This window comes from Oreochromis niloticus, linkage group LG9 (assembly GCF_001858045.2).
Source record: "Oreochromis niloticus isolate F11D_XX linkage group LG9, O_niloticus_UMD_NMBU, whole genome shotgun sequence".
NCBI classification, from domain to species: Eukaryota; Metazoa; Chordata; class Actinopteri; order Cichliformes; family Cichlidae; genus Oreochromis; species Oreochromis niloticus.
Window position 1 is genome coordinate 20,846,336 of NC_031974.2, and position 26,436 is coordinate 20,872,771.

Genomic DNA, 26,436 nt, shown 5'->3' on the forward strand with positions numbered 1-26,436 from the left:
ATTCAAAGTAGTATGTTGAGGAACATTATTCTGAAATTATTCCACACTTTGTAGTTGCATTTTTTCGCAGATCCTTGCAACTCTGTCCATCTTTAGGTCTGAGAAAACTCTGGCTCTCTTTTTAGAAACAAGAGCTGGAGAGTTTAAACCCCACAGCTTAAATATGGCTAACATTTATTTTTGTTAAAAAATGCCTACAAAATATAGTTTGACTACCTATTTAAATATATCAATCATTTTCTTTTCTAGTTTAAATACAGAAGGTAAGCTCATCATGCTCTGAGATGATCATCGAACTGCAAACACGGAATAACAATATCAGCTGGGCTACATTCGGTGATCCTTACAAGAATTTATAAATGACATAGTCACATTGCGGCAATTACTTTGAGACAAACTTTTCAGAACAACTCACATTTCCATTAACATATGTTCAGCCAGACATTTTATTGCCTCCCTCGATTTTTTTTATTGCTCCAGCAGATGTTCTAGTGGCTATCATCAAAGAGATTTATGCAAGCTGATTACAGCCAAAGAGTCCCTAGAACTGAATAAACATATTCAGGCCGGAAATGGACCCAGGCTCCTTCTGTAGCTAAATAAGGTCTGGTCTCCTTTGGTCTATACAGCTTAACCCGCATGTACCGAGACACTGGGAAAGGTGTGACACGCAGGACTTGAAAATATGAAAAGTTGTGCTCAAAAACTGAGTGAACTGACCTTGAAAAGTAAACCTTGTGTTCGTGAAGTCATCTCTAACACACAGGCAGTAAGTGCAGGAAAAGTGGCTGCATATTAAGACTTGCCTTTCTCTTCCTTTCTCTTCTTTTCTCTTCACTTTGACATTGCAGCACATTGCAGAAATTTGCTTTCTTGCCATCTCTGCTACCAACTTTTATACATTATTTACAAAAGCGTATGTTTTTGCTCTGCAATTACAATCGCCTGTCTTCATATTCTGCATTACTGTTGTTAAGAAGACTCCTAATTATTCAGCTTTGCTTGACTTTGCTTACATTGAACTAAACAAACCCGGCACAAGTGTTTGTGATTTTAGGCAGCGATGCAGAGTTACGGCATGAAATGTAGCACAATGGATTTGAAGTTTAATATGATGCATAAAACAGGCACTGGAAATATCAATACCCCAACCAAAGGTGTTGCTTTCAACACTTGAATCCCTCTCTCACCAGTTTGCAGAAATTTTCAACTGTAACATTTTGGTTCTTGAAGGTTAGCTACTAATTTTCAAAAAGCCCAGTAGCACTTTATATACATATTAAAATGTCTTCACACAGACCTAGATTAAACTGTCTCTGCTGCTGAAAGAAGAACTGTAACAACATAAATTTAACTGTGACTGTGCTTACTTAGAGTCTGGTAAGGCCTCAATCAGATGGGCCTAGTGACCGACTGGCGACCCCATGGCAACCACTGGTCGCTACAGAAAAATGACCGATTGATGAGTTGCTGCTGGAGGTTGCTGTATGTTGCTAAGTCAAATTGGTCGGAAAGATGGATACAGTGCTGCACCAGAAAAGTTCTTGTGATTGCTTTGGAAGTTTGCTGTGATTGCATACAGTTTGCATGGAAGACATCAACTTATCTGCAAATACTCGCCAACTACTTCCTGCGTGGCAGTGAAACTGTCTCCTTTCCTTTCCTGTCTCCTTTGTTTGCCTTTAACATAAAAGTTAAAAGGAAGAGCTTTTATTTTGAACACTCGTTAGCGAGCGTCTGAAAAACAAGTCAGTCTTCCATGTAAACTAGGAGCGACTGTGGCAATCTGCTATGATCTAAAACAATCGCAAGAAGAGTTATGGTTCAGCACCATGTACCTCTTTGTGACCAGTGTCACCTCGGCACTGCCAGCAACCACTCACTAACTGGTCAGTGAATGCACATCTTTCCCTAGTGACCAATAGTTGCCAGGGAGTCAATGGCTGGTCTCTAGGCTTGTGTGACTGAGAGCTAACTTCAAAGCCTCTTTATTCTCTTTTGTCACTTAAAGCAGGCTTCTCAGGCAGACGTTTATTTACAAATGCTTCCAAATTCTCATTTTCATTTATGACACTTATTGGGAATAGGACCAGTCTTAAAATTTATAAAGCACTTAATTTAATTTAGTTTAGGACCTAAAAAAACAGTTGTAAGTTATTTCTCAGTCACCAAAACACTTCACAAAATCATTCATCGCTTACTAAGAAGGTAATTGTAACTGGAAGCGAATTCATTTCCTACACACATTAAACCACAGAATGGTGAATCTCAAAGTTTAAAAAAAAATATTAGTTCAGTTTTAACTGAGCAACAAAACTCAGAAAGGTCAAGGCTGGTTTATTGCTGTCTGCGCTTGTCTCTTTATTTCCACATGTTCTCCTGTGTCCTCATGTACCTGCTGCCAATGTTGGAGTCTTTAGTGACTGTGAACAGCTCAGGCCAAGAGTAACAGCTGACAATGTTATGTGCTTGTTCCCACTTTGTGCCTGCACCGCTGAAGGCTGCGAATTAAGCAGTAAACAGGCTGTTTGTCTACAAGTGAACATTTAATTAGAAACTTTTGACTGCATGTCTCGAAATAAACACACAGTCCCAGGTGGCCTGTGCGGGCCTGTGGCATGACCTATCTATCAGCATTCAACTCCTGGAAGCATTCACTCTTAAATGACACAAATTCATTATATAGACAGACAGTGCTAGGGACCACCAGGTGTACTGCTGTTGTCTCCTGGGTTCTGAGTTGGAAACAGAGCACAGAGAAACAGAAACAACACAAATCAGCTACCAACAAACAACCTTCTGCATTTATTTAAGGCCATCTCTTGACTGGGATACCTGAGGTTCCATCACAGTCCCAAGGCATGTTTATTAGGTTATCTTAATGATTCTAAATTGGCAGCAGGTGCGAATGAGTGTGTGTCTGTGTGTGTGTTTTATTTCTATGTCTCTTTGTCTTGCCCTTGTACAGTACTCAAGACCTGTCCAGGGCGTACCCTACCTTTAATCACATCACCCATGCTATAGGCTTAACATGTAAGCAAGCTCTCTGTCAAGAAATACTGCTTCTGCATGTTGTTCAGCTGTAGCGCTTACTTTGAAATATACCTCAGTTTTTTTCACAGAGTTTATATTTAGACATTTTTGAAAAAGGCATTGCTTACCAGAGAAGAGTCATCCGTAATAGGATTTCATTTTATTTATTTTTTCATTAAAAGCTTGACTAAAAATAGTTTCTGTGTAACTGCACGGATGTTCAACAACAAATGTTTTTGTTCTAACATCACAGTGTCCTCTGAGTAATTATTGTCTCCTGTTAGCAAGCAAAAATCTTATCTCTTACTGACACAGCACTATCCTTACCGGTCCACAGGGAGTCAGCTGCTTTCGTGATTAGCATTCATTGAATACAGAAAGGACTGATTAAAAACACTAGAATTATGTCTCCCGCAGCACGGTTGAAATAATTGATTTTCTGGGGGGTGTTTAACGGGGATTTTTGTCCTCAATGATTGTTTAACCAACAATGATTGATTATTTCAACTGGTCTGAACCTATAGAGAATAATAACACTTTTTTTGTTTTGCAAAACCAAAAACATGTGAAGTTAAGTAAGTTTTAGTGTAAGAAATATATAAATTACCTATGATACATCAGCACTTCCTAACTGAGGTGATTTCTTTTGAAGACAAGCAGGATGTTGTTAGGTAATAACATTATTATGTGAGCTGGGACTTCATTGTATCGTGTCACCCTCTGGTACCAGTTCTGGATGCTTTATCAGAATTTATTATTACTCCACAAACCCAAGCCTTCAAGCAAGCATTTCCAGTTTAAGATATCAGAAATATGAATAACTCCTAGTAAATCTAGCACGCACTCATCCATGAGTTGGGTCTGAGCTGGTGTGGGTCTGTGAAGCACCTTCTGCTCCCTGTGGTCTGCTGCTGGCTAAGCCTTTGTTCATTTCACGAGCCACCTTGGCCACACCGTCATCATTTATCATCTTTCGCTCCTCCTTTCCTTTCCTCTTGTCTCCTCCACCCTTCCCCCACATCCTCCCCTTGTATTTTTCTACCCTGCTTTATCGCCGCTCTTCTGCTACCTGGTGCTCCAGTGTTTGTTAAGAGATGCCGTACGAAGATATCGACAATAACTAATGGCAAGAATTCTAGCGCATACCAACAGATAATCCTGCACTGCACTGTTATGGGCCACAGTCAACAAGAATGTGCTATAAACAACAAAAAACAACAAAAAAATAGACTCATACCAACTCACCAATGTAAGCCTCCAGCCCCTTCTAACTGCTTAAATACAAAACACAATAACATCGCATTTAATATTCAACCACCCAGTTTCTTATCCAATTTAGTGTCATGGGGGGACAGCTGGAGTCTATCCCAGCTGCCATAGGGTTATAGGTGGGGGACACCCTGGATAGGACACCAATATGCCACAGGGCGGACACACAGAGAGGCAGACAGTCATAAACACTCACGTTCACACCTGAGCATCACCAGTTAGTGAGTGCATGGTTTTAGACCTGGAGAGAACCTATGCAGACATGGGGAGAACATCCAAACTCTGCAGAGAAAGACCTCAGACTGAATTCGAACCCTGTGAGGTGACACTGCTAAACACAGCATCGCCGTGCCGCCCATTTGCTTTTCCTATATTCCTTTTAGTGGCAATGAAAGTGAATGACAAATGAGTTACACTCAATTAGCCAACAAAAAGATGGGCTCGAGTATAGAAACTAAAGAAGAATTATTGATATGAAAGAAAAGAAAAATGACTCTTTGTCAGCATCACATGAAGTCTACATGGTTTAAGATTTCAGCAATGGCTAGAGCCTCCCTCTGAGATTAATTATTAAGCTGCCATATTGCAACATTTGGGCAAGACTATGATTCACACATAGATCCATATGCTGCCATGTCTTGGTTTTTTGTTTTTTTAAGAAATCCCCTTGAAAGTACCTCTGTGGAAATATCTATTGTTGACTTGTCCTGTGGTTCACTGTTATATTACATTCTTGCCACCTGACTGCTGGGGCTCGGAAATTGCGCTAATATAATAAGGATAATACTAGCAATGAAGTTTCATTGCAGTTTTATCCATCATTTTATCTGACCTGTGACCAGATACTGACAATACTGACTTTAAACCCCTCTGTAAACAGCTTTGGGGGAAAACTAGCTTTCATTGAGCTGTTTGATTTATAGAACGTAATTTATTGATCTGTTTTTCTTTCTTTGATCAGCTTACTGCTACCCTACTGACACCACTGAGACCCACAGCCAATCACGATTAAGCAAATATTTGGGTAGCCGAGGAAGCCAGAGTACTTTACCAGTAACAAAAACGCACAAAAAGAGAAAGCCACAGCCAGCTGCTGCACCACCCTGTGAGTCTGAGCCTGTATGCCCCCTGAAATTTGAACATCTTTGGTAAAAGGCAAACACTGAATTTAGTGTTCAGTAGCCGAAAGAATGCGTTTTTGTGCTTTCATGTCAAATGTGAAGTGAAGTTTGCAAACGGCACAATTACATGCAAAGTCTATACAATTAAGCCAAATGAGATGAGGTTGTCCCAACAATCCAGCGGCACAAACAATCAGAAATGGATCGCATGCTAACTGATGCTGTTTCAGGGCAGCTAAAGATGTAGGAACTTGAGATGATACATCCGTACTGTAAGTTTGCTGCTGTGATGCTTTTTTGTAATGTTGCCTCCACAGTGGATTTTAAATCTGACAGTCCAGATGTAATTGAAGTGCAGACTTTCAGCTTAAATTCAAGGTGTTGAACAAACATTTATGAGTTACAGCATATGCACATATACACACTCCCACGGAGTCTAATCTGGCCTTCTTATGTGTAACCGGTGAATGTGTCTCTTCATTTGACAATGATGTACCTTCTCGAGAGTGTTCTTGTCTTGGCTAGATATCATGAACCAAGAAAAGCAAGATGCAATAATCCACTTTAGTTATCTTCTGTGGTCTTTGAGGCTTGTGAGCTTGTCAGTGCAGTCCTTCTTTTTAAAGAATTTATCAAATTATTGATTTGGCCACCCCTGAAGGCTTTACTAGCCTCTAGTTTATGATCAGTGTGACATCATAGTCGTTTCTTCGCTGGTTTTGGTGCCTGAGGGCACACCAGACTCGGTGCAGCCTTCGGCTAAATGATAGGTATTGCCACTCAGAAAAATAGGTCTGCATCGGTGCGGGTATAGCAGCAGAATAAGTCAAAACAGAAAGCAAAGAAACTGTAACCTTTTTATTTATTTATTTTGAGTTTTCTTCAGAAAGTCTCATCTTTTCACATTTTCCGATCGCATTTTTGGCTCATGCCAACTCCACTTAGCACGATAATGACAAGCATAAACTATCTGTAGTGATGACCGCCTTCATTTGTGTCAATATTTCTTTGGACCACATACAGTAATGAGAATTCCAGTCTGGTTCAGCACTAACTCCAGATCATTTATCTGCTTAATATTTCATAAATAGAAAGGTAACAGACCTCATATGACCATGAAAGTGTTTGAAAATGGGAAACTTTGTATAAAAATGGCTGTAATTCCTAAACAGTTACAAACAATGCAAAACTTCAGTAAATGACCCTTTGAATTAAAGCTGAAAATCTGCTGTTCGAGCCCATATTAAATGTATGAATTTAAACCCATTGGTCTACATGTGTATGAGTCTACTTCACTCTAGATAGACAGCTCTTGGGAAAAGTGAATGAAACTGTGGAACATCGTAGTAGTTTTGAAAATTTGCTTCTGTAACTTGTTTCCAACCATCAGGTGTAGTTCTTGTCGTTTCTTTGCCTAATGGTGGGTTCATCTCTAACACGATTAAGTACAAAGTTAAGGCTAGAGAGAAACTGTGTCATAAACTGTGAAATAAAGCAATTTTTTGCCTGTTGCAAAAACCATGTAGGACAGCAAGTTCCATAAGAGATTGCATTTGCCTCTAATTATAGTTTTGCAATAAGTTAATCAATCTGTTAGTTGGTAAGACAAAATTGAAAATTAACATTTTACGGTGATATTAAAAATCTCAGCACCTTCCACTGTATGACTTCAGATATACAACTTCAAAGTTGGCATAAAACTTTCTCTCCTCTTTCATTTAGACAAAATTATTTCTTCCATTATAGACATCAACTGGTGCACTCTGCCCCAGAAAACTGAATTTGTCACACACCAGTGGTACAACTACACAAATCAATGAGTAGGTCAAGACTTTTTCACATCACACAGCTTCTAGACCAACACTGCCTGTAAGGGAGATGAGAAAGCTCTTGTTGGAGAGTCGTGTAATGTTATGTAACAATTTTTTTCTCTCCTTCCACAGATGAAATTAAGATGTCAAAATGTATCATTCATAAATACAGAATTTGATGATAGCTGGTAATTATATTTAATTTTGGATTTTTTGATCTAACTGGGTTTTTATTGTATTTTATCCTGATTAACTACTTCAAACAAAATACATGCTTCTCTGTGACATTTTCCACTGCACTGTCACTGAGTGCAGTGTAACTGCTAACTGAGCGAAATGTACCATGAGCAAACACGGTGGTTAGTCACAATGTGAAAACTGAGCAGGGATGTTTAAGGGTGAGAGGATCTTAGCAGTTATGCTTTATCTTCAAACACTGGGTCAAATATAAAAGGTCGTCTCTCTCCATGACACAGAGCCCACCTGGCGTTTCAGCGGAAATGATCTCTGTCCATGCCAGCTTACAGTGGGGCATCACTGAGCACAGGATGAGGGCGGATAACATTTTTACACTTCCACGGTTGGTGAGGAAGTGAAAATTAAAAACCAAAATACATATTTATAATGGTTATTATCAGGATGACCTCAACATGTTATTTCAGCTGACAGTACACTTCAGTTTTGCAGTTTGTTATCATAAAATTTGCAGATGAACTACTTAAAATTGGTTATTTTTTAAGGAAAAAATGGATCTTTCATTTTACAGCAAGTGATCGCTCATTCTGTATCATGTGGAACTTGTGATTTACAACTACATAATTTAAAAATTAACGTCACTACATTACCCGACCCTCTCACTGAAACAACTGAAAACAAAGTGTTCTGCTACTGAATAGATGTATAAATAATTAGCTGAAAATGAATTGCTGTACACCCACTTTTACTTAACATATTTTACCTTAGCAACAAAAGTAGCCGCAACAGATTTATATGACAAAACAAATGTCAGGTACTTACATTGGTTCTCTAATAATAACTTCACCACACAACAAGAAATCCATCCTTTTTCTCAGAACAGCTTTCTGGTTCAAGGCTATTAGCTTGAGGCTGGCTCTGAGCGCTGCACAGCTTTAGCATTAGCCACTCTATCTTTGATAGTGTCTTTAAAATGTCCATGTTCAACATGATGATCGATTTAAGGTTGTGATTTTGTTTGTTGTTACACACACATTTCACTATGGTGGTCACCCCATAGTTTACTTTGTGTCTTCACTCACAGTGAACAGCTTCCAATGCTAACGAGGTGTTAGCGTATGGCTGTAAATATGTGTGTGACTATTTTTCTGGACAACTGTACACGTGTCGAACCTGCAGAAATCAAATTGGCTCATAATCTGACATATGTCAGGCTGACCCAGTCGGTCACCAGTGAGGGCTGGAAATTGGTCCCTAGCTGGTCGATTGTTGTGTCTCTACAGTAAATACAGAAACAAATTTTAGTCCAATTATAAGTATTGTTTAAGTGTTTTGTATAATCTGTTGTTTAATATCTTATTCTTTTTTTGCATGACGAAATGTTTTGATGTCATGTGGATATTAATATTTTTTATCTTTTAAATATAGCATATTTCCTCAAAAATAATATTATTAGCTAATGACATCTCCCTTACCTTTCAAAATACATGTAAGCTGTGATTCTTGCATCATTCCCCATACAGTATATCAATCTAAAAAAAAATTTTTTTAGGCGGTGGTATGACATTGGTGACTCTTACTCCTGCGCTGGTGTTATTACCCACAGAGTGCCACTCCACAGTGTCCATGGCCCCCCCCCTTCAACGTGGCTAATGAGGTCAAATGACGAATTACACAGTCGGTTTAACAAAGGGGCTCGGGACGTCATCTACAGAACAGATTGCAGAGGGTATGTTAGCGCAAATGCTGTGAAACAGTAAGCCATTGCTTGCTTCATGCTTGAGTGTATGCGAAGAATGAAGGAATGAAAGGCATGTGGAGGAAACACTGAGAAAGAATTTGCTGAAAAGTGGTTAAAATAAAGGACTACACGCAGATGTAATTCCTCTCAATCCTGTAACTAGAGCAGAAATCTGCAGACCAGGCGCAGCAATTCAGCAGACATTTAGGTTCATAGACAGTGCAGCTGCCCCTCTTGGGTTGAGATTAATTGCTGGATGGATAAAGCTACAGTGATTGACAGATGAGGAGAATCACTGAAGAGACTGAGAGAGATGAATGTGGAGCAGTTTGGAGGGAAATTAGTGCTAAGTGTTTAAAGTTTCTCAGATTATGGTTTGCTGGAACCAAATGTTTGGAGTTCATCATGCAAAATATGATTGAAGGTCATTAGAAGTTATCAATTAACACAATCAGTGGATGAGTTGTAGGCATTGCAGGTGGGGTTTTTTTTTCTTGACACTGTTAACCACCAAATACATATCCTGAGAGTGATGCTAGGAGTCTATCTCATGCCTGTGTGGTGTTGTGTCTGGTGTCCTTATATTTTAAAATATTCACCCCAAGGGCAGGTAGCTCATGTTGCATCCATCTTTAAATCTAATAGTGTCCCGAGGTAACAAATCATGTTTGACCCCGAATGTTCTATATTCAGCATCATGTATGCGCTGTGAAGCAAAATAAGAACAAAGTCAGGCATCAATTGCATTCAATTTTACAGCTTTGTTGAATGGATTACAGCCTTGGCATCGACTCTTCACCTCTAAGACTGTCAGGTATTTTTATTTGGTAAAGTTTATGTTACCTTCATAAAACACATTTTGTAATTTCCAAACTTTTCTGTAATGGTTAGTGCAACAGTACGAACAAGCTCTTTGAGCAAAATGATATTTTTAATGCTAACGTGTAGTTGTTGTTATCCATGACTTTTCAAATTTACTGTTTTACAAAAGAGCAGAAAAAATAACAAAACGCGTCATTATTTTTTGATTAAGATGCCAAATTACAGTTATTTACTCCGATTCCTGAAGAGAAAAATTTGTCTTAGTCGTTGAATGTTATGATTGATTAATGTCTGACTTCAGACGGCCTGTGTGGCGGATCAATTTCGGGTAAAACGATATGAAGTCAGTTTGCTAATAAACAGATAAAAAGTGCAGAAAACCGAAAAAATTGTCTTATTTCTTTTCACATTCAGCAACATGAAAACAAAGATTCCTTGAAGCCTTACCTACTGACTGTTAAAGAGAAAACGATTCATTGGTTAAGCCAGAAAATAAGCATCAGATTAACAGTTAATGAAACTTATTTAAAGCATAACTTTAAATCTCCTCTATATTAGAATTTATCTTCTTCACAACTGCAAAAGTGGTGAGTGTTATTTGTTTCTCCCGCTTTGTTTGTGTTGTGTGTCAAATATAATTTCCCTTCAATCTGAATTTTCACACCGTACCTTGTTTGCATAACTCAAGATGCTCTTTTTTTTTTGAGGAAGAGCCCAGGACCTAAAATGACATGCTGTATTGCCAACAAACATAAAACCACGAGTAGTTTATGGGTTATCATCTCATGGAATTATTTTCTTACTAGCTCCAGGTGCAGGGCCAGGATAAAGGCAGTCTATCGCCAGAGACCCAGACAGCTAATGTAGCATAAAGAGCAGCTCAAAATTTGCCCGTGGACGGAGCAACCCTTTCTTGTAACTGGGTCTTGCTTAATGAACTACAAGGCGCCTCAAATGACAAATAAATTGTGTTTTTTTTAAGCCAACACACTGCTCAATGCATCACTAATAAGGTTAATTTGAGTCCCAGTGGGCAAGAGGCATTAGCCTAAGTGTTTATCCGCTTTAGCACTGTCCCCTGTTAGAATGACAAAAAGAAAGTGTGCTGGCAGTGTCATTAGAATGACAGTAAGTAGAAGGTGAATGCCCAATTTGCACATGAGGTCTGAGCCAAATGAACAGGAAGCAATCGTGAATTACTCTGTTTTGCGTATGCAGAAGAGTAATATACTTGTTGTGAGTGCATTTTTGCATGTTTTAAATGAAAATAATGAGCCTTGATGGGTTTTTTTGTTTTGTTTTTGGGGGGTGAGGCCACAGACTGTAGGAGTTAAATTGCCTCTAGACAATGAGCAATCGTGAAATTTAACTGAAGATGAAACAGCAAACAGAGCAGAACATGTGTAATGAACGGCTTCGTTGAACTGGCTGTTTAGTTATGTGCGTGCTGTTAGTAAAATGTATAGTTCCAGACCTGAATGTTCCCAATTCCCCAAACTGATTACAATTACAAATGTAGGTAAAGCCGACACAGCGCAATACTTATCTTCAGCCAAATGATAGACTTCCTTAATTAAAAATGGCAGACTTTGAGACTGCTGTTGAATGAATTATTTCTCTGATATTCTCCCACTGCCTCTGTGCTACTGAGTCAGAGAGGCGGTTTATGTAGCTAAACTGGAGGCTGCTGTTAAATTCGCTAAGGCTACTCTTGCATACAGTGGGCTAGATAAGCCTCATTTGAATAATACCCATATAGCTCTGCTGCTTTATCTCCGAGTTTACCCATCAGAAATGTGTGCCGTTGTGTTTATGAAGTTGTCCGATGACACAGCATCGCTGCTGATCAATAACAAGCTTTGGGCACTCCATTGTATGATAGTATTGACATCCCTTCAGACTCGAAGATCTATAATAAGCTTTGCCTTTGCCGAGAAATTGACATTTTAAAATCTTTTCAGCATTTTTGTGTGTTTGTGAGATTTTGGAGGGAGCAGAGCGAGCTACACTGTGCAGAGGGTTACAGGTTTCATGGGAGTTTTTTGTACAGTAGCAAGAAAGTGAGTGGCTAAGCTTTGGTTCGTGTATGGGGGTCCAAATCCCAAGTCCATTAAATCACTCTATAACAGATTAGCGGGAGCCTATTAGTTGAAAAGAGTTGTGAGATTTTCCACTCCCACATGCATTCTCCAAGTCAGCGTGGCACCTTCAGAGTCTACATTACCTGCTATAAAACCAAACACTTTTAGAGTGAAGAGTAACAAGCCAATCTCTGGAACAGGATGTAATTAAGAGAAGGACGTTGGAGGCAATAGTGAATCTTTATCTTACAAATCTCAGGTGGGTTTGTGACCTAGAAAGACACAAAGAGGAAGAGGGAGACAGGACAGGAAACAAAGTTGTACAGGAGTCTGTTATGCTGCAAAAGATGAGACATAAACGTCCACTATCGTGAACAGTTCTGTTGAAGCTGATTGCAGTTGCGGTGCAATAGCAAACCAGTAACAATAACATATGCACAGAGAAACCGAGTCCAAGTTTGCCACTGCAGTAGGAGTATCTGAAGATGGATATTGTCTGATGGGAGCCAAAAACTATTTTGGGAGCCTGAGCCCCTGAGTTGTCCCTGGGCACCCTCTGATCAGCTTTGTCATCAGGTGTGAGAGTGACTACACAGTCAGTAGAAGAGTGCAGATGCATCCTGACACTCGCACTATAGGAAAGTCGCTGGCACGCTTTTAGAAAAAAAGAAAGAAAAGTGGAGTGTCCTCTTATCGCTCCAATTTCTATAGAAACTGGAAACATGAAGTGCAGAATTTCTAAAGATGCCATCCTTGATCACTTGGAAGTGGATGGCAGGTCTGTTGTTGTTCTATATAAACTACGTTAGCCTGCTTATGCATTTTAGGATAGCTCCCAAACACAGCAGAAACAAATGGATGGATTCTTAATCTGATAAAAGCAGGCGATGTGCATTTTTTTCGACCATTGAAATATGACTTGAGAGTCCTTTACGCTTAACAGTGCATTTTCCGTTTGTTTAACCTCGCTCCTTCGCGTTCCTCGACTGTTTATTTCATTTCCAATCCCCTTGCCTTTTCTGCTTACCTTTCGCTTTTTTTTTTGTTGCGCGGTGGATCTAGTGAAAATGAATTCTGCAGCGCGTGCTTTATTGTTCAAACACGTGCGCGCGTGTCGTGCGTGTGTGTGTTAGTGTGTGTGTGTGGATGAAGTCGTGTCCTGGAGAACTTTTCGATGCGTGCGTCAAAAGTACGTGAGGACTGTGGCGCATTGGACGGCCGTAGTCGGTGGTGAATGAACGGGAGGAGGAAGAAGATCTTACATTAGCTCCTGCCGGCTGCGGGGACTCAAGCAGTTGACAGAAACCCAGGCAGAGGGACTCAGTGAGAACAACACTGACAGCTTTGTGGGGAAACACGGGGCGACAAATGAAAGCCAAACAAAAATCCACTTAATTATTATTATTTTTTGTATCTGTTTGGCAACCTCTTGTTTTCCAGAAGATTTTTACGCAGCGCAAAAGAGTACAGAAAACGCCGCAGAGATGAGTGTTGCGTGGTTTTACGTGCTCTTGAAGGATCATCTCTCTTGATAAAGGGACCAAAGCGGACAAAACAAGGTTGCCCGTGATATTTTCTAAAAGAAGATTGCAAAGGTGGAGCGATTAGAGAAGGGCTGATGAAGGGACTATTAATCCTTTCAGTGCATCAAACGCGCCAAGGGGTACTAGAAACGTTTGGATGGAAATCGGGCGAGTGTTTGGAACTGTTTTTGGTTTTATATGAAACTGGTGATTAGTAGTTGCTGTGACACATCTGGAAGGATTTTTTTTTCTCTCTGAGATTTTAATAAGGAGTAAAATTTCGCTTTTTTTTTTTAACCCACCACCGAAAGGTTTGATAACATGAGCGAAATCTCTGCGTGAATACTCAGAAACTTACATCTCTATCTTTTTTTCTCTCTTCAAGTATTCCTAATCTAAATGGAATTAGTTGAGCCTAAAGCCGTTTGTGAAAGGAACAGACATGCTACATGGGCACAGCTTCCATCACGGTAAGACATCCTTATTCACCAACTGAAGCACACTTGCTGAAAAGCTCTTAATGTTTGTCCTACCCAAGCGCAAAAGCGGCATGATAATCTTTTAATCAGTTTAGACGGACTGTAAATATCAGAGCAACAGATCGAAATCAACATAGGAACAAAATGGTGATTCAGTGGGGATAAACAAATATGAGATGAAAAACGGATGCACTGCATCCTGCAACCTGTAAACTCACAGTGAAGGTCACAGTCTTAAGTTTTTTTTTTTAACCTTCAGTTTTATTTATGGCAGGAAATAGTCATATTGAGATTGTTGCAGTTTGTGATGTGGGCCTATCGTTTTAAAAAATATATAATTTTGAAGCCTCTGGCGAAAAGGGGCTTTATATAGGTGTAGTCTTTGTTGGAAGAGACTTTTAGTAGCAGCCTGTAGGTTATGTTCTGAGGTAATATACTATTATTATTATTATTATTGGCGGTATTGTGTGTTTTTTTTATTCCTTTAGGTCGGGACCAGATTGTTACATTAGGTAAATAAATACAGTATTAATACCTTTGTTCCAACCTAAATGAAAAAAACAAAACAAAGACAAAAACTAGTGTAATTTTTAAAAAAAACCCCAATATGAATTCATCTTTCTGTCCTTACAGTTGTTGCAAGTCTACTCATACTTGGGTTGTGTGGGGCAACAAAGAAGGATACAGCAGGTAATAGCCATCATCAGCTTGTCTTTTTGGTGTCCAAATGTCCTCTCTTCAAATTCATACGTATATGCTTAACACTATCAAATACACAATGTATGTGTGTGTATATTTCAGTGAAAAACAATTCTGGAGTGAAGCCTGCAGGTCAGTGTGGAACGTGGGTAAAGGAAGCAGAAGGAGGGCTCTTCACTTCTCCCAATTACCCAAACAAATACCCCCCAGACACAGAGTGTGTTTACATCCTTGAAGGTAAATCGTCTCTTTAAACACAGCAGTAGTGAAGAAAAAAAGCCAACGTGATCTAGCTGTTTATTCTCAACTAAAGCCCTACTGACGCTATCCTCAGTGAGCGATGATACACACTGGACTGAGTGGCAAGCCTAGAAAGCCTTTTTTTAATATAAAAAGATGGTTTTTGATAAGTCAGTGCACATAGCCTCATTAATGTAGTACCAAAGTGAATGTGGAAATAACATCTCTCGTTATTTAGAGATGAATTGACTATCAGCCAGAATTTGATATGAACGCTGATAATGAAAGAAGCTGAATGTTCATCACTGAAAGCATGACTAATAGTGTACGCCATTCTTTGTGTTAGGTAGTAATTATTTCCATTGTGTCTTGCAGCTCCCCCAAGGCAGTGTATCGACCTACACTTTGAGGAGAATTATTCAATCGAGTCCTCTTGGGAATGTAAATTTGACAACATTGAGGTACGAGATGGACCGTTTGGCTTCTCCCCGATTCTCGGACGGTACTGCGGTCAGCACAGCCCGCCTGACATCAGGAGTAGCGGCAGATATCTGTGGATAAAATTTGTTACGGATGGTGAACTGGAAGCAGTGGGATTTTCTGCAAATTACAACTTCACTGCAGGTATGATTGTTTTTGTAGCTTTTTAGGCTTTTTTTTAGACTTCCTTTATAAGCATATTCAGAGTTTATAGCTCTAACAGCAGGTTCCCAAATGAATAACGAACATCATCCGGGGAGCTCGGCCTTGATATTTGTGGAAGCCTCTTAGAGTGTTATTGATTGTCTGTCTGCACACGCTCACTGTTACCATTGGCATTATGCTGTCATTGGCTGGGACACTCTTGTGACTGGTTGGCTCGCTCTTGTTTTTCTCTCTATATGTGTAGAGACACGGAACAGTTTCATCAACACTGATTCACAGGGAGAAGCTAACCTGTCTGTAGTGTCGAGCACAAACCTTGGCGTTTTTTAATTTACCTCATCTTTGGTCGTGATAGCATTACTGAAGCAGCATGAGGATTGGTGACAAAGAATCAGGGCATAAGAATGACTTAATATTCACTCACCCACACTTGACTGGGTTTAATAACACTGTCAACTTTTTTTTTTTTTTAGTGAGTCAAAGGCTTGAAAGGCATAGTGCCAGGAAATGCATAGAGTATGCCAATTTGTCTCCAAACCTTCAGGGGCGTTTTACCATCGGATATTTGAGCGTGTCATTGTTTAAATAATGAACACATGCAGTACATGAACCTTTCATCTGAAAAACATGCTATTAGCTGCAGGCAGTTGAAAAGAAAGCTATTGGGGTGAAAAGGGAGAGAGCTGCAGATTTATCTCCGATTGCTTTGTGGAAATCCAAATGGTGAAGCTGTTCATAGGAAATTGCGGGTTTCTACAGTATATTGACAAAGTAGCCCGGGGATAAACCCAACTTTTACCTCAGGGAAGCGTTTCAATTTCATGCTGTTCATACTGACTCCTCTTCACCTCAGTTCACTTCACACTGCAGTACGGTAGCCTTGCACATCGTGCCATTCTGTTCTGTTGGCTTTGGTTTATCTGAGTAGGAGCACACCATTAAGCTCGCTCATTAACACAAAGATTCTTTTATATTTATGTTCGATTAGCTCTGCCAATATTCTTCGATTCACTTTACAGAGGCAGATGTCAATTCTTCACCAAAACTAATAATTATATGAGATAAGCACTGTTTCCAAAATGTTAAAGGTGATCATAAAATGTCAAAATAGTAGCATTTTCTGAGTTTTTACCCTGACTAAGTCTGCATAGCTTTATTTCCTAATGGGTGTGAATAAGAATTCACATGCGGTAATTGCAATTAACATCTGTACTGTAATTTGCAAAATTGCTCTGAAAACGAGTTGCACATAAAGGATGTTTTTTTCATCCCTGATGGTTAAAGACCCCTCTTTTTTCCCAGTGGTGTCTAATTCAAGCATTGTTTCTACTTCCTGCTTCTCTTGGGAGTCCTATTGAAAATTTGCTTAGAGAACAGTGAAAAGCTTTGCCTCTTGACTTGATAGGAAATATCTGAGGCATATGATTTCCATAATTAATGAAGACAAAAGTCTTGAATTCACTCGACTCGATACTCTGAAATCTGGCAGTGTGAATAGTGTCTCACATCTGCAGCTGCTCTGCTAACCATGCTAATTTACACAGCCCTCCTCTCATGAATGGAAGCAAAAGAAAAAAGATGTGGCAACAAAGGTGACATGAATCATCTCCTCTCACTCTCTTTCCTCAGTCATTTTAGCAGCTGCCAGATAAAGAAAAAATTGTGCCTCTCCTTCACATTCTGCTACTGTCCTTTCAGAGCTCTTGATGACTAATTTGGTTAATACAGCAGCCAGTGAATGAATAACCAATGACTGGAATCTCTAGTATCTAGTGTCCTATCATAGATATTGAGGTACTTGAAGTCTGAAGGAGCTATGTATTAAATTCTATATTTATATAAGAGATTTAGCAGACAGAAGAGATCCAACTATAATAGTCTTTGATGAACTTAAAGTTCCTGTTGATGTGACTCACAATTTAGTTGTCAAACACATTACACCCAGATTCTTTATACTCAGTCTATTGTGTCACAGAACTTGTACAGCATTCTTTTTTCACCTCTGCAAACTGCGCTGTAACTTGTTTTTTGCAAAGAAATCAAAGTTACGTTGGGATTTGCCAGATATTTTGGAGGTATATGTACAGTAGCTTCCTACTCAATTACTTAGAGTCACTCAGACACATTTTTAATTACAAGATTGCCTGGCACTTTTGCAGTATTTATAATGGAAGCTTACCAGGCCATGGCAAGCTGCCTGTGTGACTCACAAGTGAGCCACCTGACTGAATTAGAACACCTGACACATATAGAGGTTCCTCAAATGACATCACCCACATCTTGCACGAGAGTTGTCCGCCATATTGGATGTGATACAACTACCAGTTATGAGGAAAAAATGTGTATTCCACACTGGTTGGCGAGCTGTTACTGGATGCTCCTGGCTGTCACTAAGCGTAATCAGTTGAAAAGAGAGGGCTGCACCAAAAACCATTTTGGGATTGCTGAGACTGGGTCAAGTTAGCATTAAAAACAAACACTCAAAGTACTAAAAATTGAAAAAGTGTGATGCAAAGAGGAAATGCAAAGCATTTTGCAAAGTCAAGTAGGCATGCAAAGTTTGCATATTCCATACAAACTACAGGTGACCAAAGAAACCACAAGGAGATTAATGGCAACACATTTTTCTTTCACGTTGACGGCCATCAACCTCCAGCAACCACTTGCCAACCAGTTTGGGAGCATGCATATTTTGCTTGCAACGGGTGGTTGGTAGATGGGCCCAGTCCAGTCTCGAGGCCTGTCTGACTTGGACCTAATTTACTTGGCCTTGCATTCTCATACATCCAACATGGCTGATAAGTTAACTTCACTTAGTTAGCTGTCACGTAAATGCAAAACCTCATTAGGTTCCCCAGCTCCCCAATTGCAGCCATTTGAGACATGGCGTGTATAACACATAAGTCACTTAAAGTAATTTTGTTGGTAAAGGATCAGTGTGAACTCCAGTGAAACTACAGTTTTAAACATTTAATGCATGCCACTGTACTCATTAAGAGCAGGATCTGTGTGTGTTTGTGTGTGCTCCATACAGAAACCCTGACTTCCACACAGGCTCTGTAAAAAGAAACTGTGCTTCTGAAGTGGGAATAGTGACAATGAGATACAGACGTATTTCTTAATCTCACTTTGAATTAGAGGCAGAGTTGATGATGCATATCTCTTGCTGTTTATGCAAAAGCATGCAGTTCAGACTTGCTAGTCATGCTATTATCTACTGGCGCCCACAGTGCAAGAAGTAACCATTTTCCAGCCTTCACACTAAGCTAAAAGGTTATTGGTCATACTGGTAGTAGCTTAAAGACATGTGAGTGGCTTCAGTCTTGGCAGCGAACTCTTTGCAAAAGAGCAGTTTCACCAGCGTATTTGTTAAAATGTCACACTAGTTTCTCAAAAACACCAAAATGCTGTACACTTAGTCTTGACATGTAATCTTAATACCACTTTGAAACAGCATGCAAACCTAAGTGTATCTCAGAATTTATCACATTCTACTGCTCAGTAATCAAGTGAACATATAAAAAAAGCCTGTTTAGCCAGAAGGGATTGAGACTAAATAGTGATCAGCAAATATTCCAAAACAAAACTATTTTAAGAAAGAAGAATAAGGCCTGAGGCTTAATGTGTTATAATTTGTGGTTTTATTTTTGCGTTGTTTTATTCTGTCTTTTTCATTACAATGCCTGCATATACATGTATTCATGGCAGAACCATAATGTAATTGTGAACTAGTGGCGAAATGTAAAAGTGTGATACTGAGCCATTGTGTGCAAAAGCCCGTTGTGTGGCGCTATGAAAGAAACTATAATGAGCGCAATTTAGCTGTCTGTCATAAAAGCCAGCACAGTAATAAGCTTGTTATATTTTAAAAGCACATGTGAAGTTGTGGCCAACAGATTTGCATCATCTGTGGAGGTCAGTGAGAGAGCTAATGCATTAGGTTGACGGGCAGCCTTCTAGTAATATTGTGTAATATGAAAGTGCAAGTAGAAAAGTCGAATACAGCGTGTGCAGCAGGGGAAATTACTCAGTGGAGGAACTGTGGTATGTGTGTTTCTGTGTGTATGTCCATTCAAGACTGCTGGGGGATTTCAGCAGCATTCTGCTATTCAGGTTGTCCTAGGGCGCCGTGACCTTGGACCCTTGTGGACTGGTAGATTAAGTGGTGTTTCAGCACCTTAAGCGAAAGCCAGAGCAAATAAAAGCTGCAAGTTCTCCCGCCTCTTGCTCCCTGCACTCGGCTGTTTGCAGAGCCAAGACCTGGAACTGAGACAGATGCTGTGTGGTTTGTGATAAAATATGGAGACTGTGGCGCTCCATGAAAAGCGACCATACATTTATAATGTTGATTGTTTTAATGGTTTTCGTTCGATCTTTTTGAAATGTGTGCCGCACACAATCTAATATTCCTCATTGTTTAAATTCCACAGGAAACCTCAGATGTTAACCGAACATCTTCTTAATGTTTTCTTCTATTTAAAATTTCAACCATGGCTGGTAATCAAGATGACACTGAGTGATCAGAGTGCTTCAGAGCCAACCGAGCTCTAACTGGGCTGAGAATTATTTTGGAGTGAGTCAAATGGCATTTAGTATTATATCTGGAATAGGATGTATGGGCCTATCACAAAGGAGGCAGGGTCATGAGATTGAACCTAGATGGGCTCAAACAGGAAAATTGGAAATTGAACCACAGAGATCGACTTGTCTCTCTTGGAAGCGGCTGAGTACAGCGGCACCATCGCTGGGGCTGGGTAGAAAGTTCAGTAACTTCCCAGTAACACATCTCTTTCCAAAGCCATTTGCCAGCAACTGACATTTAAATGTTTGAGTCACATTTTATTTAATTGCATCCACCAAACTCTCAGATTGAAGTTTCTAAAGACACTGACATTAAACAGACAGGCAGAGAGAGGTAAATAATCATTTCATGGTATTGTGTGTGGAAAGCGAACATAGTCACATAGGTGTTTTAGGATGTAATAAGGACAATTTTAAGGGAGTTTGTCCAAAATTTGCCTGTAGAGAGAAGTACTGATCTGGAGCTCCGTTGTAAAGATGCAAGGGTTTAATGGATAATCAGAAGATGTAGAAAAAGTGAACTAGCAGCTAATACTTCTCACATATTCTACATTTGTCTGCAAAAACTCACAATATGTCATGAAAGTGTAAAAGAAAAACAGAAGTGGGAGTCATGGAGTATCTATCAGGATCGTATTATTATGTAGCACTTTTATGATCTTCAGTAGTTTGCAACACAGTTATTTGCGATCCATCACAATATCTGTGGAGATGACTGTTTGCTATTCATCTCAACTGACAGATTTTATATTGTTTTAAATGACTTTTTTTATGGCTGATTGTTTTCTACTCTTTGTCTGTATTTGTATATGAATTTCTTGTTTTAATCACTTGTCTAACTCGCGTTCCTTTCAGAACCCTAAACATGTCATCAGATTCCCCCCAAGGGGTTCAATTTTTATCAATTTTTATTGCGATCCATCACAATATCTTCCCAGAGAGGGAAAAATATAACCCTCAAGTGACCTGAAGTGTGTATTTATCCACTGCACCATAGCAACTGATCTAGTGTTTCAACCATTCAGTTATGTGTCAATTTAGTTAACCAACACCCCCTATTGGGTCCCACTGGGTAACCTTCTTATTTCTCCTTCTCCACTGTTCACTTTCTTCACATTTATTTGATAAGCCCCACCACAGGAAGTCATAATGCAGTGACTCTAGTAAGTCTGAATCCATTTGAGTAGCTCAATAGTTTGTGCCAATAATTAGCACGATGAAGCAATACAATGTTTTGCTGTATCGAGGTATTGAATGTAATTGTCGTCTGGACTGTTCTCTCCTGATAAGCATTTTCTTCCCCGACTGCAACCTATTGTTAGCTACTGCAATTGTTCCTCGTAGCTCTTTTCTCCCAAAAGACAAAAAGATGATGGTTTTCACGCTACAAAATCTTTTTCAAGTACCAAACATGTATCCAGTTATTGGCTGATAACACTTAGTTCAAACACATTTCAGTCTTGTAGTGTGTGCATGTGAGATGCGGTCCACTTGCCATCATAAATCTAATAAAAACATTGTCAAAGTGGTATAGCACCTAAGGTAGTGGGAGTTAAATTTCATTTTCCATGGCCCAGCAGTGGTAGGGTTTCAAATTCAGTGGAGCACAGAGAACAGGTAGAAATGGAGAGAGAAATCTCCCGTGGTACACTTTTGGGTCTTCCCTTAAGACCTCAGTGTGTTTGCCTGAATAAGATTCTCGCATATAGTCATTACTAATAAATCACAAAGCCACCGCCAACAACAAAATGATCTCCCTCCTTATGTTTTGCTCCAGTGCTTATTGCCATTAGCGCTGCCTACAGTGCAGGTCACATTCTCTGGGAGTTTCTCTTCTGATTGTTCAGGGCTGCCTGCTGTTTCTCTGATTATTATGGGTCTTTCTTTTCCTTACTGGAAACACATGTAGGTGTACTTTTTTTTTTTAACACGTTCCCCATGTGTTATATTGTTTCACCAAAGGAACGCTATCATGCTAAAGGCTTTAGCAAATAGAAAATAACCTGTGTTAAGAGAATAGGCTCTCCTGTGTATTTTCTTTTCTAACTTTTTGTTTTTGAGTGGTACAACAAAACAAAAATCTAATTTCAAGAGGAATCTCATGCGCTAGCATCAGGTGAAATACGTCAAACGACAGGTGGTACGTTCGAGCTCAGCTAAAGACTCCCTTCTCTCTGCGCTGAGCAAAATGAGACGGATTGAGCGAGTTAGCATTGCAGGCACACCTCTTGCAGCTGTGGATGAGGTCAGCCGTGCCCTCGCTCTCCTCACTCATCTCTCTCTGTTTTCAGCTAGCACACTACCTCTTTTCTTCTCTCATGCCATGCATGGTTCACACCAAGTTTATGAAAGAGAACAGTTCCCATTCACCTCCATTAGCACACGATTCTTGCACTTTCTGTGATGTGAAAATTGCAAATTTACATGCAATTAAAAGGTAAGTCTCAAATATTAAAACCCCGTTTCTATCATTCCAATTTATGATATTTACACCATATTGTTTAAATAAGATACTAACTTAGATTTTTCCCTTTAATTACTCCCTTTGTAGAATTACAGTGGGTAACTAGCTGTTTTTTTAGTGGTTTTCTCACCAGCTAGATATATAAGCTATCTTGTAAAACTACATATGTTGGAAAAAAGTGATTGAACTTAGCTGTGCCGCTTTCTCGTGTGCCTGTTCATCTGCCCCACTCAACTCCTCTCACATCCTTTGCTCTGATATTACACCTTGCTCCTTCCTGCTCAGCAGTGGAGTCTCAGCACAGAGTGTTCCCCAGCTTATCAGACAACAAGCCTTCACTCAGGGGACAACCAGTCAGAGTTTATCCCTCTTGTGGAACTTAACTCACTATCCAGCGGGATGGCTGATATTTACGTCCTCTGGCTGTTTCAGCCACTCCTAGCCAATTACGCTGCAGATCAATCAGCAGCTCAGCCTGCCTCCTGCTTCTATCCTCTGTGGCGGTTTGTTAGCCAGGCCTGCTGTTCAGCTACAGATGCTTCGGGGGTCAGGGCATCTCTCTGTTGTAGCTGGAAGTCTGCAGTAATGTAAACCATGCTTGGTGTGGGGGTTTATTTGTGGCTTGGTGTGGGGATTGGAGTAGGGTGTGTGTTTGTGTGTGTACATGTGTTTGTCTACACCATGCAACTCTCCAATCTGTACCAAAATCTTGGCTGCCTTCCTGTTCAAACCCCTGTGTCCTTCCTGTGCTACATCCACAATAGAGTGCTCTATTGTGTATGCACGCTGTGTTTGCTACATTGTGCACATGATGCATATGGTCTCCACTGCATTGGAAATTAGCTCGACTGTTGTAAGGCTTTTTTTTGCATTCTTCCTACCTCTGTAGGTATAACAGCTTGCCTAGGGCTCTTTGTTTCATTAGCCTATCGCTGTGGTGGATCCATGGCTGTCATGCCGAGAGCCCGACTCTTTCCATTATGCTGTATTAGGCAGGAATGAGATTGAGCTCTGTGTTTTATCTCTGTACACATTAAGGCCTCAACCCATCGAAAACGTCTAAGAGAGTTATTCCCTTAAGAGCAGATTGAAAAGGTCTTTTGATTGTTGGAAGGTGAAGGAATTTTGTTTGTTCGTCACTCCTGATTTGCACCTCTGATTCCATATGGCATCACAGAGCAGATTGCTTTCTGTGCTTGACGGATTTTACTTTTATTTTCATCTTCTCATCAGTAGGACACTTCCTCAGGGATGAATGATGAACGTTCTGTTTTCATTATCTACACTTTTGCTCCCCCATTTTCTTACATCCAGTTTGGCAGCGGCTTGGACTTTAAATTCCCAGCTTATCATCTAAGAGCAAATGTCCGATTCCAAAGGGACCTAAATCACATTTGGCTTCTGGGCAGTCTAATAGGTAATGGCAGGCTTTTGTTTGTCTACTGGAAGAATGATGTCAACAATGAAGGAGGGCAGGACCATGATGGGATTATGAAATGTGGAATGTCAGTAATCCTCGTAATATTGCAGAATAATAAAATAGTTGCGGATTCAAGCAGATGGCCACACCAGTATATAATATTCCCTTATAGGAAATGACAATAAAACGAGTTGATGGTACATTTCGTGAACTAATAGTGCAGCTTGGGTCATATACCAGCTACTCTGCTTCATACACTGCTGAGACCGTGATGGAGGTTTAATGTATATCATTACCATCTGTTAGGCTTACGGGCAAACCGTGACAAGTGGTTTATGGTTTACAACTGAATGAGTTTCCTCCTATTTCAGCTTATTTCATGTATTCTTCTTTTCAAGGTTCAACCAAGGAACAAATACTCAACATGATTATAATGGAACAAAATGTTTACACAAAGCAGAGCGCAAAAGATAGACTGTATTATGTTCAACAAAACTTGAGTTTGCCAGCTTAGTTCGGCTGCCTCATCCTGCCTTTTCTTATGTGTGCAGAGGGTTATGGCACCCAGAGGATCCATTAAGTGAGCTTGCAGGGTCCTAAACTGCTCCTATAAGAAAGGCCAGTTTAAATTTGACCGCTTGTCGTCCTAAAGGTGCATGTGACATTTGGTTTCATAGAGGTGTAAACCAGATTGCACGATGTTCCGTGTTATTTTGTCTCAGTTCACTTTTTGCTTGAGCTGCCAAGCATTTTTCTCGCTCTGCATCCTCGAGTCAAACACCTTGACAAAACTGTCAAAATGACAAACACGATTCTCCTTTTACCCTCGTCAAAGCTCGAATTGCTCGTTCGTCTACGATTTTTGAGGTTCGCGCAAGAGAATTTTATTTCCTTCTCAGACCATTGACTGTACACCGGCGTGCTCCAGCAGCTCATTTAAAGCCATCTTCTTTCAGTGAGTGACTGAAGTCTTTCTGGCAGAATGGAAGGACGTGGAAAAGTCAGGAAGTCGATCGTGTGTGTTCGTCTGTTTCTTTCTCAAACAAACACTAACAGTGTGTTGACGGCATGGCCTTGCTGGCATTTTCATTTTCCAATTGGCAAGCTCGATTAATCACGGCACTCCTATACAATGCGACGCACATGGCCACCCACTGCTGCTGGCTCTCATTATTCCCCAACACGGGAAAATGTACAGCACGGAAAACGGAGGCAGAGAAAGAGCAAGACTATACAGGAAGGGTATATATGAGTGATAAAAGTAACAGGGAAAAGAGAACAAGAGACAAAGATGGAAGAAATGAAAGGAGGATTCGGTGATACAGAGAAAGATTTGGATTGCTGTGAATAGGTTGTGGCTGCGCTGTGAGGAAGACTGATAAAAGACTGGGGCTGCTCCATGTCCCCTCAAGGCTTCTGCTTCTATCTGAATATTCATTGAGCTGACACTGGCTTTTCTCGCCACCATCTATAAAAGGATGCCAATTGGCTTTTACCTTGTGGCTTCTAATAAGCCTGTGTGCCTAACATGCATACAAATGACTCTTCGTAATACACAAATGCACATACTTGTTCCTGTAACCTTCTCACGAGCAGCCTCAAAACATCTTAAAGTACCATGACAGTTTACTCTCAGTAAGTTTCAGTTGCTGTGCACTAAAGAAATTACTACATTTTTTTAAATGCCACTTGCTTGGCTCAATATCTCCGGGATTGAAATTGAGGCTTGCTGACTTTATCTGCTTTCCTGCATGCAGTATGATTGCTTATTCTTTCTTAATAATGAAATATCTGATCTGCTGCAGGGGTTGGAGGGAGGGGGGGGGGGGGGGGGGGGGGGGGTTAAATTGTTTTAGGAAATCCTTCAGTTTGTCAAAAAGCAGATTATTCATCCATTCAGCACATTTATATAATTTTTATTCAGATATGATCCAGGATAGTCAGGTTTGCAGTGATTTTTTGTAATCACATTGCATCACTTTGCTCGGGGTTGCAGATATCTTTGTGAGAATAAATGAGTTCGCTGGAGAATCTGTACTCTGCAGGTACAAGATCTTTCCTGTGTAAACTTAATTTTTAAGGCTGGCTGTCACTGTCCACGTATATGGTCATAGACATACAATCTTGTTCTTGTGTGTGCGTGTGTGCGTGTTTGTGTGTAGAGGATATTTCTCATCCAAGAGTTGAGTCAATCTGGATTTTGGTTGGGCGAAACTGCTCAAATCTGTATGCTGCTCCTAATCCCTGCGCACAAACACAGACATACACTCTGGACCTCCGCTGAGCGGCTACATCTGAACCCTCAGATCTAA

General features: G+C 40.0%; 1 protein-coding gene across 11 annotated transcripts in view; it reads left to right on the top strand.

Moving 5' to 3' along the window:
* The first annotated feature begins 13,212 nt into the window (after positions 1 to 13,212).
* Positions 13,213 to 26,436, top strand: part of neto1l (neuropilin (NRP) and tolloid (TLL)-like 1, like) — a 70,681-nt gene continuing 57,457 nt past the window's right edge. For 4 of the 11 annotated variants that reach the window (XR_003221708.1, XR_003221709.1, XM_025910461.1 and 1 more), the window contains exons 1-5: positions 13,227 to 14,066; positions 14,564 to 14,587; positions 14,709 to 14,765; positions 14,877 to 15,011; positions 15,390 to 15,638. Coding sequence is in view for 7 of the 11 variants with exons in the window: in XM_025910461.1 (XP_025766246.1) it covers positions 14,039 to 14,066; positions 14,564 to 14,587; positions 14,709 to 14,765; positions 14,877 to 15,011; positions 15,390 to 15,638 (493 nt within the window). In the remaining 4 variants the exon portion in view is untranslated. Of the gene's footprint in view, positions 14,067 to 14,563; positions 14,588 to 14,708; positions 14,766 to 14,876; positions 15,012 to 15,389; positions 15,639 to 26,436 lie in introns of all 11 variants that reach the window. The other 7 variants (XR_003221710.1, XM_019363430.2, XM_019363431.2 and 4 more) reach the window with 4 other exon arrangements.